The sequence below is a fragment of the Macadamia integrifolia genome, unplaced genomic scaffold (assembly GCF_013358625.1).
Source record: "Macadamia integrifolia cultivar HAES 741 unplaced genomic scaffold, SCU_Mint_v3 scaffold1042, whole genome shotgun sequence".
NCBI lineage: Eukaryota > Viridiplantae > Streptophyta > Magnoliopsida > Proteales > Proteaceae > Macadamia > Macadamia integrifolia.
Genome location: NW_024868061.1, coordinates 882 through 17,235, shown reverse-complemented (window position 1 = coordinate 17,235; position 16,354 = coordinate 882). Strand labels below are relative to the sequence as shown.

Here is a 16,354-nt window from a genome sequence, read left to right as displayed (position 1 = left end):
GAAAAGAGAGGAGAATCTTTAGGGGGGCAAAAAAAAAAAGAAGAGAAAAGAAACAAGAGACAGTATCTCACTTAATCTCATTGAACAATGGGATGGAGAATAACCCCTAAATTTAAAATGCTTATAGCAATCCAAACGATGTAAAAGCTAGACCATTGATTTTTCAGTAGTTGTTGATATATAAAGACGCAATCCCTATCAAAAGACAAGAGAAAGGGATGCAGCCACCCTAAATTTCATTCAACTCAAGAGTTCAAATTAGAACCCAACCAAAGACTTCACTTTACTTGGCAAGTAAATGAAGACGGACCTAAAACACTACCAAATCTACTGGGATAGAATTCAGAAACTCTCTTCACCAGATTTCCTGTCCCGGAATCAATATAACTGCACTAGATAAGAATCCTCTCGTAGCCAAAGAAGAGTGAGTTGAATGATTAGGAAAACCCATCCCTTATATAAGTGGCGAAGGGATCTTCTATCAAATCCTTCTCTGAATTGCTAGTTCCCTGGTCCCAAACAAGGTACCCTTTTCCATGTGGCTGCCTTCAGCCAGATCCTAACTTTGGACCATGGGCTGTGCAGTGCAACCAGGCAATCAAATAACTGCTTCCTTCTCAAGAGAGATTAGGAAACGGCAGTACACAAATCCAAAGTGGCAACCAATCAACAACTAGCTAGTCACTTGGTCATTTCGGTATCCTAACCAACTGACTCAGACTACAAATGGTAAGTATCAGCAAGTTAGTCACCTAAAATGACTATGAGGCCAACCAACATAGCGCTGCCATGAATTTACTTATTTGTTGTTCGTGAATAAGATTTCTATAATATCTGGTTGACCGAGTCAGCAAGATACGTCCAAAAAGCCGCTAGCCCCTAAACGAGCAAGGCAAGCACCCTTAGACGTAAAGTTAAGGGGCAGCTACCCATCGACTTGAAAGGCGTACCAATTGTCAGCACAACTGAATGCCTTTTTTCAGAAACATTCAAAAATGTAAATTTATTAAATGGTTAAGTTGCCCTATTGCATCCATCAGGTTGCAGGTTCAAAACATGGAAACAGCTTCTCAGCGAAGCAGGGGTAGGGCTGCATACATTTGCCCCTCACAGACCCCACAGTGGTGGCAACGTTATGCACTGGGACGCTCTCTTTTTTTATTTTTTTTTATTTTAAGTATTTATGAAGCTACAAATAAATAAAACAACAGTATTTATTGAACTTTATTCATTACTTTTGACATCACAAAGGGAATTAAAAAGATACATTGAGTAATACACAACGGTGAAAGGTCGGAATCTCTCTTCTAATAACCAAAACCTATGGTTCATTAAGTGAAAATAGTCAACATGAAACCATGAAAGAAATTAGAGAACCATGGCATTTGAAAACCAAATGAGGGGACTACCACTGTTGCAGTCTCATTAAACATGATCTTGACTCGTTGTTACTGTTTGACTTCCTTTTTTCCATTCACTATTACCATTTGCTAAATACTGTGCTATTTGACTAGTATTCAATATCATACAGTAGATGTTCTATTGTCTATCTGCAGTCATTATGGGTACTAGTATGTGGCCATTTGATACCACTACTTATTTTAAATAGATACACCATATGTTATTTGTCATCAACTAGTCATTGCTTGGTCTTTGACTGGTCAATGTTTCATCGCCCGAATGCCTAGTTGTCAACCTGCTGCTTTCACAACCTTGTTTGGGCCATCATTTAGAAAATTGCTTGAAATGAAAATGTACAGGACCTCAAAAAAGTTTAATCCAAAAGACCGATACATATGCCCAGGTTGTGCCATAAACCATTTGGAGAAACATGGTGATGCCAATCAGGGTGCATACTCAGTTCGTAAATCCAGGTCCTTCAGGAGTAGGAGGTGTAATCAGATCTAGCAATCTGACAGTTTTGAAAGCATAGTCAGCTCCTGTTGGGGATGGGAAATCCATTAGAACAGAGATATTATGACTTGGCTGGGGTTGGAGTTCATGTTGAGAGAGGGATTTAGCAATATGACAACAGGGAGATTCAGCAACAGGGAAATCCATCAGATCCATTGCATGCCAAGAGAGCAGCTCATTCAATTGGTTGTCATGATTTGCTAATGATATGGTAAGACTCTTTGGCAAGACGGGATGCTACTAGACTTCATTAGTTAAGGATATACTTGCCTTTGCAAGATTGAGGATGCATTTTTCCTTTTTCTAATTTTTCTCTTTTGGCTTTGGTAGCTTTGTTTGGGGATGTTTCATGTAGCTTTTTTAGGCTTCTTAATTTTTATTACATTGAATATTTGAATTAATCCAGTTCCAAAATTGGTCATAAGATGGGCTTCTATTCTTTAAGTTTAGCTTGTAATAGACTGAATTATAAGCCCCAAAAGTGGGGATCTGAAGAGACGCACAAAAATAAATATTTTAATTAGTGGTGGGACGCATTAAATATTGGTGTTGTAATATTGGGTTTTAGGGTGTTTTACGGTTGTTATCCAAAAGGGCCATAAGCCCTTTAGTGTTTTATTTCATTATAAATAGGAAGGGCTTGTGTCAAGATTAGACACAAGTCATAACTTCCCCAAATCAGCATGGTATCAAAGCAGGTTAGGAGCCCCTCCCCAAAACCCTAACTCTCTTTTCTCTTTGTCTCCCTACCATCACCGCCATCGCCCCCCTCTCTCTCTCTCTCTCTCTCTCTATTGCACCTCACTAGCACCGCCGCCCTCTCTCTCTCTCTCGGCTCCTCTCCTCCCCTCCCCTTAGCTCGAGTCTCTCTCTTTGGCCTTATCCTCCTTTAGGCCTCTCTTCTCCAAATTGCTGCTTTTTTCAGCCTAGCCAACTCCCTTCTCTTGGTCTGTTTAAGGTTTTATCTAGGGGTGCAAGTTTGGCCCTGACGGCCCGAACCCGCCCTTGGCCCGCCCTGATCCCGAACAAGTATTGACCCAAAAATTTTGGCCCTGAGGGCCGGCCGGACCCTAAAATTTTTGACCCTGAGTCAGGGTCAGAGCTGGTAAGGGTTGATGTCTTCAGCCCGCTCAGCCAGCCCTGAACCCGACCCTGATTTTTTTACCCCGACTTTTGGCCTGATCCGGCCCTAGTTTTTGCCCCTGATATTGACTTTGGATTTTTTGTTTTCTTAGGATGTTCTCCTCTTCGTTTAACATGCCAAGGGTTTTGAGATCTTCGGATTGTTGCCTTATTAAGATGATCTCTTTGTTTATCATGACAAATAATTGAAATTTTTTGGATTATTTGCTTTCTTAGGATGATCTCCACTTTGTTCACCATAATGGTTGGAGTTATTTGTATTGTTTGAATGTTTTCTTTAGGATGCTCTCCTCATGACAAGTAATATGTGACTTTGTGTTTTTATCTCCTCTTTATTATGAATAATTTTTTATTTTTAGTAATTTCATATTTTGCAGGGTCAATACCAAGGTATACCCGGCCCTTGATGGCAAACCAGGGTCAATCAGGGTCATCCTGGCCCAACCCTAAAAAATCAGGGCCAATCAGAGCAGGTAAGGGTTGGGTCGAACCCTAAAGGGTTGGGCCTGGGTTGAAGTTTTGCAGCCCTGAGTCAGAGTCAAGGCGGGTTTGGGCCCAGTTAAGGACACTCAGGGTTGGGCTAGAATTTTAAGAAGACCAGCCCAATCCGACCCTGCTGCACCCCTAGTTTTATCCTTGGTGGTGAGTTTCTTCCCACCGAGGGCCTTCTCTGTGGTATAAACCGTATTTTTTTGCCCAAATCCATATGACGGACTAGATCTGGACAGTTGAAGACCCATATCCTTATACACAGCTAGATCTGGATGATTTAAGTTATTTGTGATTACTCTTGGGATCAACACCTATGGCGTATGAAGATCCTGGCACATCAACTCTCTTGGATGGGGGAGGTGTGGCTTTAATAGCGATTATCCCTCTTTCCCTACTAGCTCCATCAAGTTGGATGGGAGCAATTACATGATGTGATCCCGTTCCTACTACCTATCTAAAACTGGCCGAGGTTATGCTGACTACCTCACAAGTACTACTGCTCTCCTTGTTATTGTTGGTGCCCTTCAGGACAAATGGGATGCTACCAACTGTCTGGTAAAGTCTCATCTCATCAATTCCATGACTCCATCAATTGCTAGGGGCTACTTATTGCTTGATACTGTTGCCCTTCTCTGGCAAGCTGTGAAGGGAAATTCTCTAGTGGGAACTAATGCTCAGTGCTTTGAATTAAGAAAGAAGCACCGTACGACTACTCAGAAAGAGCTCATTATGTCTCAATCTTATTCAAAATTGTGTGGTATAGTGGTATGTGGCATGAGATTGATTACTACTAAACATATCAGCTTACCAGTGCTACTGACAATATAGGTTTTAAGAAGCGTGAGATGTTGAGGGTTTATGATTTCCTAGCAGGTTTGAACATGGAATTCGATCAAATCGCCAATGTGCTAAATTGTGATCCTTCCCCTAATCTTGAGCAGGCCTACTCTCTGATTCAAGCAAAAAGTAGGTCGTCGAACTGAAATGCTTCAACTTGTCCCACAGGATCACTCCGCCCTACATTCTGCATAGGTTCCGTTGGTCAACCTAATGGTAATGTTGCTCTGAACAATGCTCCTTCCTCCACTAACAAGCCAGTTGTCAAGTGTGACTACGGTGGTAAGGAGGAACACACTAAGGAGACCTGTTGGAAGCTCTATGGGAGGCCTGCCAATACTCGTGGGCATAATCAAGGTCGTGGAAAGTCCTATCAGTCTCAAGCAAATCAATCTGAAACAGTTGACAACACTGATTGCTCAAGTATCATAGGGTCCCTCTTCTCCAACAACAAGATGACCATGCATCGTCATGATGTCTAAATTGGGATCCTACTCCGTTGTGTTGTTGATGTTGCTTCCTCTCTGCCAGCCACATCTACCTCCCACTCTATTTGGTCAGATACTGCCTTTGGTGTTGCTTCCCAAAATAGGATAATTGACTCCGGGGCTACCGATCAAATGACAAGGTCCCCAATTTTTTGTCTGCATATTGTCCATCCTCAAGTAAAACCAAGGTTCGAGTTTTTTTTAGGTCTTTGAGATACCAATACTTGATCCCTGGTTCCCAAGGTACACCATAAGATTTTGACCATTGAGGCAGCCAAGGGCATTGGTTCTTGATCTCCTATTGCTGGGATAGCTTCCATTAAGTGCTCACCCTCATTATCCCTTTCCTTTATTTTACATGTTCCTCATTTTTCTACTAATTTGTTGTCAATTGGTAGTATTACTAAGATCTAAACTATAAAGTCACATTATTTCCCACTCACTGTGTGTTTCAGGACTTAGTGACAAGAGCAACGATTGGCAGTGGTAGAATGAGTGGTGGTCTCTATTACCTAGACACTGGATCTACACGGGCTCATCATACAGCTTCAGAGTTAGCACTATCAGAGCTCCATAGTTGGCATCATTGTTTAGAACACCCCCACCAGGAACATTATCTAGATTATTTCCTGCTTTAGTTAAGCAATGTACTAAGAACCAGTTTAATTGTGATGCGTGTCTTTTTGCTAAACAAACTCGAAATGTTTAACCCTATTTCTGATGATAGAAGCAATGTTCCTTTTTTCTTTAATTCATTTTAATGTTTGGGACTCTATCCGCTATATATATGTTTCTGGATATAAATGGTTTGCTAATTTATAGATTGCCATACTCGTCTTTCTTGGGTCTATTTATTGCATCATAAGAGTGAGGTGTATAATGCTTCAAGGAATTCCACTGCATGGTTCAAACTCAATATGCTGCTAAGGTCAAGATCTTGAGGACTGATAATGGCAAGGAGTACATGGAGTGTTCCTTTCAGTCCTACCTTGTGGACCATGGGATCATCCATTAGACAATTTGTGTGGTTACCCAAAAACAGAATGGGGTTGCAGAGCGTAAGAACATGCACTTGTTGGAGGTTGCCCGTTTTCTTATGTTTGAGATGCATGTTCCTGCCCCATATTGAAGTAAGACAGTCCTTACTGTTGCCTACCTTATAAACACATGTTGGGGTTCAGGTGTCCTGTGGAGTTGTTCCTCCTACAGTGTTTGGCTCAATATGCTTTGTTCAAAATCATCATGTTCCTAGAAAACTCGACCCTAGGGGTCTCAGGTGCATCATTCTAGGGTATTCTCATAATCAGAAGTGCTACAGTTGTTATCACCCTTCTTTTAGACCAATCTTTGTCTCCGTGGATGTGATATTCCGTGTGACTGAGGTATATTACTCACCTCTACAAGGGGAGTCTTATTGAAGTGAAAAGGTTCCTTTGATTCCTTCATTTGATGGTCCTTCACTCCTTCCGATGGGTGAGGGAGGAAATGATGATACCGATGTGACTCAAGACGATGAGGGAGAAAAGGACACTAGAGTGACTGGGACTCAAGAAAATCCCATATAGGGGGAGCCACTGATTTAGCAAAAGTTACAGGTGTTCTCTCACAAGAAAAGGAGAACTGACACCACCACTCACACTACTGCTGCTCCACAACTGCCCTTTGATCCTAAGTCTACTCTCCTAGCCTCCTAGGTATCTCATTTCCCCTTACTTTTGATCATTCCCTTGATGTTCCTATTGCCCATAGAAAAGGAAGTAGGACTTGCAGTCAACACCCTATCTCAAATGTTGTGTCTTATAATGCTTTATCTCCCTCCTATCATGCTTTTGTCTCTTCCTTGTCTTCTGTTTCCATTCCTCAAACCTGGCAGGATGTAATTGCAGAACCTAGATAGAAGGATGCAATGAATGAGGAAATGAGGGCCCTTCACGAAAATGGCACATGAGACTCAGTTACTCTCCCACTACAAAAGCGACCAGGTTTACAGTTAAACAAAATGTTGATGGAACTATAAACAAGTACAAAGCAAGACTGGTTGCCAAAGGTTTCACCTAGACATATGGGATTGACTACCAGGAGACTTTTGCCCCTGTTACTAAAATGAACATGATCTGAGTAATCATCTCCTATGCAGTGAACCTTGGTTGGGAGCTACAACAAATGGATGTCAAGAATGCCTTTCTTCATGATGAATTGACAAAGGAAGCGTATATGGATGTTCCACCAAGCTACTCCAGTCCGGAAACCCAATGCAAGGTGTGTAAACTAAAAAGATCTTTGTACAAATTGAAACAATCTCCCGAGGTGTGGTTTGGTCGATTCCACAAGGCTATGGTAGTAGTTAGCTTCACTTAAAGTAATGTTGATCACACTCTGCTTATAAAAAGGGTGGGTGATCAGGTTACTATTTTTTTTTTCTCTTTTTAGTAGGTAGGGAGGGAAGTAGGTAATAGTCAGGAGGCTCGAACTTGAGACCTCTAGTGAGTATGGGTTTTATGCACACCACACTCACCTTGAGCTTGGAGATCTCAACTGTATCATTCCTGATAACAACAATGTCGTCCACATATTAACTGTATCATTCCCGATAACAACAATGTTGTCCACATAAAGCAAGGAGTTTGAGATTAGCCTTGGCAAGCTGAAATACTTATTTGGGATTGAGGTGATTGTTCTTTCTCAGTGGAAATATACCTTGGACCTCCTTTCTAAGAGTGGCATGTTAGGGTGTAAGCCGTCAGATACAACTAGAGAGGAAAATTCTCATCTCAAAAGTAAGGAAGGTGAACCAATTGATAAGGGTTGATATCAGAGGTTGGTTGGAAGACTCATCTATTTGTCTCACAATCGACCAGACATAGCTCATGCAATGAGCCTTGTAAGTCAGTATACGCATGACCCTTACTCCTCTCAAAGAGAAGTTGTGTTATATTCTTCGTTACTTGAAGTCAGCTCCAGAGAATGGCATCATATTATCTCCTTCAAATCACATGAGATTCGAGGTGTATACTAATGTCGTTTGGGCAGGTTGTCTAAATGATCTTCGTTCCACTATAGGTTACTGTACATTTTTAGGTGGCAACCTGGTTACATGGTATAGTAAGAAACAGACAATTGTTGGCCAGGTCTAGTGGAGAAGCCGAGTTCTGAGCAATAGTGCATGGTATTTGTGAGTTACTTTGGCTTCGAGGTCTTAAAGAAGATCTATGTATGCCTATTCAGTTGCCGATGTTGTTATATTGTGACAATAAGTCACTCATCAGCATTGCACATAATCCAATTCAACATGATCGTACTAAACATGTTGAGATTGACATACATTTTATCAAGGAGAAGTTGGAGAAAAGACTCATATGCATCTCTTTTGTGAAGAGTAAAGATCAGTTCATAGATATTCTTACAAAGGAACTTAGTAGTAAAATGTTCCATTCTATTTTGTGCAAGTTGGGCATGTGTGATATCCATGCACCAACTTGAGGGGGAGTGTAGTAATAATTTCAGGGTGCTTTATGGTTGATATCCAAATGGGCCCTTAAGGCCTCTAGGGTTTTATTTCATTATAAATAGAAAGGGTTTCTGTCAAGATTAGACACAAGTCCCAATTTTCTCAAATCAACAATTAGTTTAGTATTTATCTTATAGTAGTTGTTAAAGAGATCTTGTGGGGCCCATCTTAGCTATCATAGTAAGTAATGCGGGGGAGGTTGGTCCCGAAGACCAAACTCGGACGGCTATGGGGCCACTTAAACAAATAGCACAAATATCATAATCAATGGCAATTTTGTAATATACCAGAATTCACAAGGAGCTATTAACAAATAAAGAAGCAATAGGATTTGAAAAGGGATTAGTATTTATTGGCTAGGGACAAACTAAGAATAGCATTCAACTTGATGGCAGGGTGTAAATAAGAAGTTAAAGTAGGGGAGGGGGTATTCTTGGAATTGAAGATAAACTCAGTGGCAAGTTATAATAAAGTGGGGAAAGGGAGGGGCATTAATATGGGATATTAGAATAAAGTCAAAGGAAGGCTTAAAGAATCGTGGGAAGGGGACTTCATCTTCAACCTCTAGGTTTTAGACATGGCGGAGGACAAGAACATGGAAGCTGATCCGGGCCACCTATTCGAAGCTCAAATCTCAGGAAAACCTGTGGGCAGGTTCGTATTCTTCAGCCCTATCGATCCCAACCAGCACAAATGGGGTGCAGCTGCCTAACAAGGAAATAAGGGGAGCTGAAAGAGGATTCCGCAGAAGAATGAAGCTCAGAAAAGTAGAAGATCTTGATTCTCAGAGAATACCAATTATTAAGCAAGAAAAATACCTTAAGGGTAGGTCGCCTACAGATAGGGATCCTATTCCCTAAAATCTCATAATCAAAGGGGCGGGTATGGTCAGTCCGCAAGTCCTCTTCTTAGACCAGGAACATCAGCCAAAGTGGAACAGGGGAAAAGGAGTCTCACTAGGAAGAAGGAAGGAGGGGGGGCACCGTCCAGCAAGGGATTTAAGCGAAGGATTTTACAGGATAAAAAGAAAGATAGGAAAAGGGAGGGAAGATAAAGAGATCGCAGGGAAGAAGGGGGCCAGGAAAGTGATCACACAGAAGAAAGGGGAAGGGGGTTCTCGCAAGCAAGGTTTTAAATCTCGATCTCGCCAGCCATCTCGCTATCCCAAAAAAACAGAGATCTCGCCGAGATCTTGTATTGTTTGGGCCATCGTCTTGCTAGTTGATCTTGGTGGGCATATGACCTTTGTAGGCCCTAAAACTAGGGGTGTCAATTGGTCGGTTCGGTTTGGTTTCAGTCAGGTTGAATCGGATTCGGTTTAGGAATGAGGGAGACCAAAACCAATCCGTTAAGGAACTTCAGTTTTCCGTTGGTTTCGGTTTCGGTCCAGTTTGGTTTCATTTTATTTCGATTTTTCAATATCGGGTTAATACCGATTTAGATCAGTTTATTATTGGGCTTCAACCATAATGAAATCTTACATACATAACTTATAGTGACAAGATTTGACAAAAAAAAAACACTTTAAATTTATGATTATGATTAAATCATGTTTTATTGTTGTAAGGGAACTAATATTGAAACCAATGGAAAACAAATTACTAAGAAGATGACTAATATTAAAATCACAAAATGAACTCTATTATCCCTAATCATTCATTTAACTATCCAACTAGTTTTGTCTAGTGAACAAGAAAATCAATGGAAGCATTATTACAATTTACAAATCAACTTCTCTATTCATAACCTAATATTCAATGATTTGTAACAATTCCCCTAACAATAAAAAATTTTCTCACTAATATTGTGAAAAATGGATAGTCAATTCATCAATTTATAATCTCATAATCATTTTTTTTTATCGGTTTCATTCGATTTGGTTTCAGTTTGGTTATTGGTCGGTGCGGTTTGGATCGGTTTTCAGCCGGTCCCAACATAGCTCAGTCCAAAACTAATCCAACAAGGATTGGTTTGGTTCGGTTTGGGTTTTATTGGTCGGTTTCAGTCAGTTTTATTGGTTTGGGCTAGGTTTTGACACTCCTGCCTGAAACTGTGTATTTATCTTGTTTTAGCCATTCTAAACACAATGGAAACATCAGTTTTGTAAAAAACAAATTCAAAATGGTACTTTGACAATGTACCCTATGTAAGTAGGGTTAGCCCCCTGAAAGTTGGTATTACCCTATTTTAGGCCTTCTAAACACAATGGAAACATCAGTTTTTTAAAATCAAACCTAAAATTGTCCTTTGACTTCGCACCCTATGTAAGTAGTCTCTGACTCTTCGGACCTTAGGCTAATATGCTCTATTCCACAATAAACACATGACACAATATAATCATAAGAATTTAAAGGACATCATATATAAGAAAAGTAACTCCAAATGTAGATGAGGACATGATATTCTCTACTCTTTAAGCTTCAATGAGTGTAGGACTAGAGATCGTCTAGCAAAAGCACCAAAATCCTTGCTCCTTGGTGTTTTTTCTTCAAAAGTAGAGAGAGAGGCGAGATTTGGTGAGATCTCGAGATTTCAGTCAAGTTCCTGTACAATTTGTATCTCGCCATTCATCTTGTCTCATATTTTTGAAAAAACGAGATATTAGCGTGCCGAGATCTTGAACCATGCTCACAAGGGAGGATGAGAGGATAAGAGAGGAGGGGGGAAGGGAGCACAACCACGCAGGCTTTGGCCACAAGTCATTCAATTCATTATTCATTCAATATCCCCATAGCTTGGGTTACATGCTTAATTTACACTTAATTAAAATTAAAGCTTCCTAATTAAAGACTGAGACTAAAATAAAAATAAAATCTCCTAAAACCTAGACTAATAGAATTATAAACAAAGCAGGACTCAAATTGGAAACTTCTTACCTATCTGGAAACTACCCAAAAATAAAGATTACTAATATTCCCAAATAAAATAAAATCCTAGAATATTCTAATAACACCCAAATCAGTAATTTTGATCCCAAATTGGATCTAGTTCTTGGTCCGAGCTTTGGAGCGGGTTTGGGTTGATCCATCGAAGCTGCATCAGTAAATCTACAAGACTACTATAAGATTTTCATTTTGGGAGTTTTTGTAGTTTAGCAACATAAGAGCCCTAAGAGTAGTTTTTCAGTTCATTTATTTTAGGAAATTGGATATTTCCTCTCTTTTTTTCTTTTTTTTTTCCTTCTATCTTTTTGGTTCTTTAAATACATTTAACGCCCTCCCCAGTCAATCATTAATGAAAAAGACACTTTTTTAGTGAAATTTAAGAATTATAAGAACTCTTCTCTCCTATCCCTTTCTTCTCCTCTCTCCTCTTTTCTTTTAAAGTTACTGTTCCCAAATACAGTTCATGGGCACTGCTCACAGACCCAGAACTGGCCCTGTCTCTTCTGTTATTCTCTCTTTCTTTTCCCATCGCAGGATGTTGAAAGCAACAAACCAGCAAGCCTTTTCAATCCTGTTTTATCAGAAAAATAGTTCAGGTCTGGGTCTGAAGAGCAGCCAATCTGATCTTTGATTCCCAATCTGTAATCTAGGTTCGCTGGCTGCATCAGCTTGGAATCAGAGCCTATCCTGGCCATGGATACCTTTATTTTCAAGTCTAAAGTTTGCTTTCCCAATAGAAAGACTTCTTCCCTATTCAGAGGTAAAGGGCGGAATGAGAATCTCATCTCGCAGTCTGTGGTAGAGATGTTGTCTAAGACAAATGAGATCATCGTTTAATCTAATGGTGATGTTCTCATCGAATTTTCAGTTTCTTCCGACTTTTATGGCGCTAGATGTCATGTATCTCCTTCTTCCAAGCATTTCATCGTAGTTGGTCAATCATGGATGGATTTACCGAAGGTTGTCCTTGAACCTGAAGGGCACTCATGTACTCTCATTTACAACAAACTATTGTCCTGAAAGACTTGCAATGTGATGGTTGTTTAAAGCCGATTGAAACAACACTAACGGTGCAGCTATAAAAGGAGCTGATAGAGGCAAAACAGGATGAGAAAATTCATTCCCTTCAAGCAGAAAACAAGCTTGTGAAAGATCCTATTGCAATGAAAGTAGTGTTATATCAAGAGTTTGTTCTTCCTCGCACATTTCAAGATAAGGACTTGCAGTAAACAACACTAACGGTGCAGCTATAAAAGGAGTTGATAAAGGCAAAACAGGATGAGAAAATTCATTCCCTTCAAGCAGAAAACACGCTTGTGAAAGATCCTATTGCAATGAAAGTAGTGTTATATCAAGAGTTTGTTCTTCCTCGCACATTTCAAGATAAGGACTTGCAGTCAAAGCTTCATATACTGAATTTTGTTCAAGTTGAAGACAAGGAACTGCCAGAAAATATTTTCGTCACACATACTCTGAATTTTGTTCAAGTCGCACATTATCTTTTTTGGTTCTCTAAATGATTGTAACACCCTCCCCAATCATAGTTACTGAAGAAGATTCTTTTTTAGTGACAATTGAGAGTTGTGAGAACTCTTCTTTCCTATTTTCCTATCTCTTTCCCCTCTCTCTCCTCTTTAGTTCTAAACTTACTGTTCACATTACTGTTAGCAGGGACTACCTATCTCTTTTCTTTGTTCTTCTTTTTCTCTCTTTTTTTTCCAAGTCCAGTTTGCTGAAATCAACAACCTAGCAAGCCTTTTCAACCCTATTTTATTAGGAAAATAGTTCAGATCTGAGTCTGTGGAGCAAGCCTTTTCAACCCTATTTTATTAGGAAAATAGTTCAGATCTGATTCCTAATCTGGAATCTAAGTTGGCTGGCTGCATCAATTTCTCTTGTTGCTGGTCATACAAAGGGCTGACAACCTACAGACCCTGCTAATTATAAGCCAGGGAAAGTAATCCCTAACTTTGACTTCAAACAATATAGACCTAGAAATTACAATTGCCAAGAATAACTTCAGTGATTAAGAAGCATGGCTAATGAATATAAAATAAAAAATACAGCATTAATTTTTTTGACAAGGGGAAATTTTGACAAATTTTTTTTCTGTTGGGGGGGCGGGTTTAAGTGGTTTAGATAATCAATAATGAACCAAATTGAACTTCACAAGAAATATGTGACAGGCTGAAGGTTCTAATAACACCTAGCTGTTGAACCGGGTTCCCACGAGCCCTGCAGATCTTCAAACTCAATTTCATAGAACTCAATAACAACCACAAATCTACACATCCATTCTGGTCCTACTTTAACCACACAATTGCAACATAGACCGGACCTCTGAATAGATCTATGATAACTGGACTCAGCTTTAAAAAAAATGAAAAGAATAAATAAAATGGACAAAGAAAAAATTCCCCATGAGCCGGCGTGAGGAATTTGAAAATAAAAGCCACTTGCAATTAACCCAACCAACTAATAAAGCTATTCCACGGACTGACAAATTCAGGTATGTGTTACTTGGAGCACCACATGGAACACCTCAGCTTGTGGATTCTCATTATCAAATCTAGGCAATTCCTATCAGGACACAACGATACTCCACCACCACAACATTGACCCCAATATAGACCAGATCATGGTTTCATACTCTGCCACTGCTTCTCACACAATAGGCAGTCAAGCAGAGAATCACACCATAAGAAAAAAAAAAAGAAAGATAATTCATATTTAAATATTTCGTATGTTAATTTCATATGATTTACTCACAGAATTATTTCTACAAGTGATCAGTTTATTGTTTAAGTGCATCTAAGTAAATTACTTCTCCTGTCTACACATGTTATGTTCAGTTTAGTGGTGGTTAAAATTACTTATATGTCTTCATAGCAGGACATGGTCGTATTTTATATAGGTGTGTATAGCATTGGAGTCCAGGCCCACATGTGTCGGACATGGGTGCAGCACCTATTCTGAATAATCCATGTAACATGGATATGAGATTCAAAAATATCAAAATAACTTCAACGAACCCATAAACAGGCCTACACAGATAAAATGTTATCAAGGGGATAATGAATAATGTTCTAGCACCTCTCACTCACCAATAGACTATCTTATGAAAAAACTTCAAATATGAGAACTTCTAGCTGAGAAAAACTTAGATTTTACTCAGACAACTTCAAATACAATATCTAATCAACCAATTCAACCCACGAATTATGGGACCCTTTTGAACGGCAAGAGATTACCATTTCGTTTTTTCTCTTTTTTTATGAATAATGATGATAAATGATCATGACTGCATAGTCATTGTAGTTGCAATTGACTCAAAACATATCGACTTCATGAGATATTAGCTTCATTGACGAACTCAATGATGAACTTTCTGTTACACGAGAAACAAGCCAAATCGACAGAATTTGCCTCTCTCAAATAAAATCACCCAAGTGCTGTTGATTGCAATGCAACAGTTTTGCAGTGCTCATTTTGAAGCCAATCCAATTAGATATACGGTACTATTAGATCATATTGAACACAACTAGAAGAACGAAGATGCAACTAACCAATTGAGCATTAAAACCTAATTCAAAACAAAGAGAAAATCAACGAACCTGGAAGATTTGTTTATTGTTCAATCTGATGCACGCTTCTGGGCTAAATTCTTGCGAGCAGCTCTAGCATTGTCATACTCAAATTTCATTACATTTGGTATGTGGGAAGAATCCTTAACATAGAACATTCTCCCAAATGCACTCTCTTCAATTGCTGGGAAATAAAAGATAAGTCGATAATTGACAACCCAGTACCAGAGCGCCCCAAGAAAAACACCAAGAGTAGCGCCAGCAAAGACCTGTGCGACAGTGTGGTAGCCCAGATAAACCCTAGAATACATGGTAAGGATGGCCGTAGCCCAAGATATAGAAGACACAATAAACTTCTGTGTCTCCGTTGGGAACCCAATTCCCCTATATGTAAGAAAAGTAAAGTATATAGCAAAGAAGCACATGTACTGAGAGTGACTAGAAGGCCAACCATGTGAATCGCACATCTCAAGCATGGCACATGTCTCGGGCCGCGCCTGCTGCACGGATGCCTTAACGAGATCGTTCAGAAACTGAGATATGAGGAGGCCAAGGGCGAAGAACATGCCCTGAAGCTCTCGACGAAACATAAAGTGGGAAATGAAGCCACCCATGCTAATGAAAACGGGGATCAGAGAAACCCATGCGAGGAAGTGACCCAGTTGATCTCCCTTTCGGTAGCGAACGTGGGTAAGAGTAACGGCTTTTAGTGGATGTGTTGTCATTGGTATTGGAGCTATGAGAGGTCAACTGGCTTGTGAGTCTATCTGCGCAATTGCAGCGGCGTAGTGGATTGGTTTCTTCTCGCAAACAAGGTCGGATCTAGTTGACAAATTCAATGTCACTCTCAGATAGAAAGAGGAACAATTGGGGAACCACTGATTAAGATGGTCAGTGTCAACGAGTATGAGGCTTAGGTCCGTCGGTCATAAGGTTACAGCGGAATCTTTGGAGGTTCAGGGGTGTGATGGCAGGTAATCCAGGCGGAGTTGCAGAAGTTCAAAGAACGAAAATGGCAATTGAAGTTGAACTGATGAAGTCGTTGATCATCAAAGTAATAGAGAATATTGAAAAGCTCCAGATCCAGAAAGTGGGATTGGCAGTTAAACTAGGTTCACTTACAGGGAGATAGAGAGCAAGAAAGAGACTTTCTTCCAGAATCCAAAAATCTAAGGTCTAGAACAACGAGCGCTGCTGAAAATCAGGAATGGTTGATTTTGTCATCTGAATGTATATGCACCTATCCACTATATTCACCTGTTGGTCGGTTATTTTTTTTTTTAAGTTGAAAACTCCCCCCGGCATCCACACCCCCCCACCACCCCACCCCCACAAANAAAAAAAAAAAAAAAAAAGTTAAAATTTTGAACAAAAATGGAAAAAGATAAGAAACATAATTTTTGTCTGCCAAAGCAAGATTTCTAGCCACTTCACTTTCAAAATGCCTAAATCTTTGAATATGTTTACATCTTCGTGTTTTATCAATAAAGAAGGATCTAGGGG

General features: G+C 39.8%; 1 protein-coding gene across 1 annotated transcript in view; it reads right to left on the bottom strand.

Annotated features, from left to right (window-relative positions):
- The window catches only part of LOC122062452 (lipid phosphate phosphatase gamma-like), a 17,735-nt gene extending 1,643 nt beyond the window's left edge, over window positions 1-16,092 (bottom strand). Inside the window, exon 1 of the mRNA XM_042626106.1 lies at window positions 14,882-16,092. Within this exon, the coding sequence (XP_042482040.1) occupies window positions 14,902-15,576 (675 nt within the window). The 5' untranslated portion in view covers window positions 15,577-16,092 and the 3' untranslated portion in view covers window positions 14,882-14,901. The remainder of the gene's footprint in view (window positions 1-14,881) is intronic.
- Between the last annotated feature and the right edge of the window lie 262 nt (window positions 16,093-16,354).